This window comes from Muscardinus avellanarius (genome assembly GCF_963383645.1).
Source record: "Muscardinus avellanarius genome assembly, chromosome: 14".
NCBI lineage: Eukaryota > Metazoa > Chordata > Mammalia > Rodentia > Gliridae > Muscardinus > Muscardinus avellanarius.
Genome location: NC_137800.1, coordinates 62,086,679 through 62,091,755, shown reverse-complemented (window position 1 = coordinate 62,091,755; position 5,077 = coordinate 62,086,679). Strand labels below are relative to the sequence as shown.

Sequence of the window (5,077 nt, the reverse complement as noted above, 5' to 3'; positions counted from 1 at the left end):
AACACTGCAGAGAATTGGAATAGAAGGAACATATCTCAACATTATTAAGGCAATCTACAATAAGCCCACTGCCAACATCATATTAAATGGGGAAAAACTTCAAGAATTTCCCCTAAAAACTGGAACGAGACAAGGATGTCCACTATCACCACTTCTCTTCAATATAGTACTAGAGACTCTAGCCAGAGCAATAAGGCAAGAAAAGGAAATCAAAGGAGTACAAATAGGAAAAGAAGAACTTAAGCTTTCACTATTTGCAGATGACATGATACTATATTTAGAAAACCCAACAAACTCAACCAAAAGGCTTATAGAACTGATCAACAAATTCAGCAAGGTATCTGGATACAAAATCAATCTTAAAAAGTCAGAAGCTTTCCTGTACACCAACCATAAATCCAATGAAAAAGAAATTCAGAAAACACTTCCACTCAGGATCTCCCACAAAAAAATAAAATACCTAGGAATAAACCTGACCAAGGAAGTAAAAGATCTCTACAAAGAAAATTATAAAACACTGAAAAAAGAAATCGAAGAAGATCTTAGAAGATGGAAAGACCTTCCATGTTCATGGATTGGCAGAATTAATATCATTAAAATGGCCATCCTCCCAAAAGTGATCTACAGATTTAATGCAATGCCCATTAAACTACCAAGATCATTCCTCACAGACATAGAAAAATCAGTCCTTAAATTTATCTGGAATAACAAAAAGCCCAGAATAGCCAAGGTAGTTCTCAGCAACAAAAACCACGCAGGAGGAATCACAATACCTGACTTTAAACTATACTACAAAGCCATTGTAATAAAAACAGCATGGTACTGGCAAAAGAACAGATATATAGACCAATGGAGCAGAATAGAAGACCCAGAAACAAGTCCACACACTTTCAGCCAATTGATTTTTGACAAAGGGGCCAAAAACATACACTGGAAAAAAGATAGCCTCTTCAACAAATGGTGTTGGCAAAACTGGTTAACCATATGCAGAAAATTGGATGTTAATCCCACTTTTTCACCCTGTACAAAAGTCAACTCACGATGGATCAAAGACTTGGAAATTAAACCAGAGACCTTGAAGCTCCTTGAAGAGGGCATAGGTCCAACACTACAACACATAGGCACAGACAAACATTTCCTCAACAAGACCCCAAAGGCACAACAAATTAAAAGGAGAATCAATACATGGGATTGCATGAAACTGAAGAGCTTCTGTTCAGCAAAGGAAACTATCAAGAACCTCAATCGAGAGCCAACAGAATGGGAGAAGATTTTTGCCACCTACACCACTGATAGAGGACTAATATCTAGAATATACAGAGAACTCAAGAAACTCAACACTAAGAAAACAAAGCATCCAATAACAAAATGGGCAAATGAACTAAATAGACACTTCACAAAAGAAGAAATTCAAATGGCCAATAAATGCATGAAAAAATGCTCAACATCACTGGCAATCAGAGAGATGCAAATCAAAACCACCCTGAGATATCACCTAACTCCAACTAGAATGGCCATCATTCAAAACACAAACAACAACAGATGCTGGCGAGGATGTGGAGAAGTGGGAACTCTAAGACATTGTTGGTGGGATTGCAAATTAGTGCAACCACTTTGGAAAACAGTATGGAGAATCCTCAGAAGAATGGGAACAAATCTTCCATTTGATCCAGCAATACCACTGTTGGGTATCTACCCAAAAGAAAAGAAACCAAACTACCAAACTAATGCATGTGTATCTATGTTCATAGCTGCACAATTCACCATAGCCAAACTATGGAACCAGCCAAGATGTCCATCAACAGATGAATGGATTACAAAACTGTGGGATATGTACACAATGGAATTTTACTCAGCCATCAAAAAAAACTCAATTACATCATTTTCAGGGAAATGGATGGAACTGGAGGACATTATGCTAAGTGAGATTAGTCAGGCACAAAAAATAAGAAATCAGATGCTTTCCCTAATATGTGAGAGTTAGGGAGAAATGGGTCATAGGAGGAACTCTTGGAAGAGGATCAGTAACTTTTAACTCTGTTTACATTGTCTTTGGATATACAATATTTTTTTTTTTATTTTTTAGGGAGTTTATTTACTCTTTTGTTGCCTGTGCCATTGAAATCATATCCAAGAAATCACTTCCAATTTCAATGTTGTGAGGTTTTATGACCCAGATTTTCTTCTAAAAGCTTATAGTATTAAGATTTATATTTAGGTCTTTTATCTATTTTGAGTTAATATTTGTATATGTGTTAGATAAGGGTCCAATTTTATTCTTTTTCATTTATTATTATTTTTCAACAATATTTAGTTAAAAGACTAGTATTTCCTCCACCAAAAGTTCATGGAAACCTTGTCAAAAATAACTTGACAATGTATGGAAGAATTTATCTCTAGGCTTTTATTTAGCTCCAATGGTTTATATATCTGCCTTTAGAACAGTACTACACTGTTTCAATTATTGTAGCTTTATATGGTTTGAATCAGAAAACATACATCTTCTAGCTTTGTTCTCCTTTGAGACTGTTTTGGGTATCTAGAGTCCATATTCCATATCAGGATAGATTTTTTCTGAAAAATAAATAAATAAATAAATGTATGATAGTTTCACCTAAAAAAAAAAAAAAGAAAAAATATTCTCTGGTAAGAAAGAAAGCAAAAAGAAATATTGAAATGTTATCTTTAAGTCATCAAAAGTTTGGTACCAGACAAATGAAACTTTTATGTGAGATTATCAAAGTTAATATTGTATAAATTGTTATAATACTAGATGTCAACCAGTAAGCCAAGCGTGGGAAGGAGGGATGGGGAGGGAATGGGGTGGGGATCGTGGTAGGGGCTAACTGGGCGAGATGTGCATGTATGTCTACAAAAGTATTTTCTTTATACCACTATGATGTATAAATACATTGCACCAATAAAAAATAAATTAAAAAAAAATAAAAAAAATAAAAAATGAAAAAAAAAAAAAAAAAAAAAAAAAAAAACATTAGACTGATCTTCCAGACAAAAAGTCAGTAAAGATGCCTCAGAACTAAAGAACACCATTAATCAAATGGACCTGTTGGACACATTTAGAATATTTCACCCAACTACAGTGGAGTTTACATTTTCCAGCTGATCATGGAACCTTCTCCAAAATAGATCACATCCTGGGACACAAAATGAGCACTAGCAAATTTTAAAAAGTAGCATACTTGCCTGTGTCATTTCAGACCATAATGGAATGAAACTAGAAATCAGCTATAAGAAGACCCATTAGGAACAACATAAACATGTGGGGACTGAACACCACACTTCTGAATGAAGAATGGGTCAGAGAAGATATAAGAGGTGAAATAAAGAAATTTCTAGAACAAATGAAAATAAAGATACAACATATCAAAACCCCTGGGACACTTTGAAGCCAGTATTAAGAGGAAAATTTATAGCACTAAGTGCTCATGTAAGAAAAAACAGAAAACCTTCAAATCAATAACCTAATGACACACCTCAAACCCTTTGAAAAGCAGGAACAATCGAACCCCAAAGCCAGTAAAAGAAGGGAAATTATTAAAAATTAGAGCAGAAATTAATGAAGTTGAGAATAAAAAAAAAAATACAGAAAATCAGCAAAACCAAAAGCTGATTTCTTGAAAAAATTAACAAGATAGATAAACGACTAGCCAACCTAACTTAAAAAAGAGAGAATCAACCCAAATTATGAAGATAAGGGATGAAAAAGGAGAGATTATTACTGATAGTGTACAAATCCAGAAGATTATCAGAAACTACTTTTAAAAGATTATCAGCAAGGTAATTCATGCTAACAGGGCTTGAAGGCAAGCAAGAATAGCAACTATGATATCAGACAAGTTAGACTTTAAACCCAAATTTATTAGAAGAGACAAAGAAGGTCTTTATTTTTTTGTTGTTATTTAGTCTTTATTCATAATCATAAACTTAACTCTGCAGTCCAGCTAGACTTGGAGGGGAATTAAGGAAATGTGGAACCCAAAGAACTGCAGCAAGAGCACAATTACTGGATATTTGAGCAGATGGGGTGGTTGCGAGCAGATGGGGTAGAGGGGCGCTCTCCTGAGCTAGAGGAATGGTTTGGTGGAGAAGATAAAGACAAGTCAAGTGTATTACAGCTGTCCACCGTCGGCAATGGTGATCTTCTTGCTGGTCTTGCCATTCCTGGACCCAAAGTGCTCCATGGCTTCCACAATGTTCATGCCCTCTTTCACCTTCCCAAAGACCACATGCTTGCCATCCAACCAGTCAGTCTTGGCAGTGCAGATGAAAAACTGGGAACCGTTTGTGTTTGGTCCAGCATTTGCCATGGACAAAATACCAGGACCTGTATGTTTCAGGATGAAGTTCTCATCATCAAACTTCTCCCCATAGATGGACTTGCCGCCAGTGCCGTTATGGCGTGTGAAGTCACCACCCTGGCACATAAATCCTGGAATAATTCTGTGAAAGCAGGAACCCTTATAACCAAATCCTTTCTCTCCAGTGCTCAGAGCACGAAAGTTTTCTGCTGTCTTTGGAACTTTGTCTGCAAACAGCTCGAAGCAGACGCGGCCCAAAGGCTCGCCATCAACCGCGATGTCGAAGTACACGGTGGGGTTGACCATGGCTGGCGGCTGACGACTGGGAACAACAGGCGACAGCGGCGTCTGCAAAGCCCAAAGAAGGTCTTTAAACCCAAATATAATAGAAGAGACAAAGAAGGTCATATTTTATCAGAAACTACTTTGAAAAACTATACTCCATCAAAATGGAAAATCTGAAGGAAATTGACAACTTTCTGGATAAATACAACCTTCCTAAACTGAGTCAAGAAGATATAGAACACTTAAACCAACCAATAACAATCAAAGAGATTGAAACAGCAATAAAGAGCTTACCATCAAAGAAAAGCCCAGGACCAGATGGTTTCCCAAGTGAATTCTATAAAACCTTTATAGAAGAGCTAACCCCAATACTCCTCAAACTATTTCATGAAATAGAAAAAACTGAGACTCTCCCAAATACATTCTATGAAGCTAACATCATACTAATACCCAAAACAAATAAAGACAATTCA

The 5,077-nt window shown here is 36.2% G+C and overlaps 1 protein-coding gene across 1 annotated transcript; it reads right to left on the bottom strand.

The window, feature by feature from the left end:
* Nucleotides 1–4,130: 4,130 nt before the first annotated feature.
* On the bottom strand, nucleotides 4,131–4,650 carry LOC308273679 (peptidyl-prolyl cis-trans isomerase A-like; the record flags this gene model as incomplete). The annotated part of the gene is made up of 1 exon (XM_080710935.1): nucleotides 4,131–4,650. Exon 1 carries the CDS (start codon nucleotides 4,623–4,625, stop codon nucleotides 4,131–4,133), a length of 495 nt encoding a protein of 164 aa, XP_080567061.1. The 5' UTR covers nucleotides 4,626–4,650.
* Between the last annotated feature and the right edge of the window lie 427 nt (nucleotides 4,651–5,077).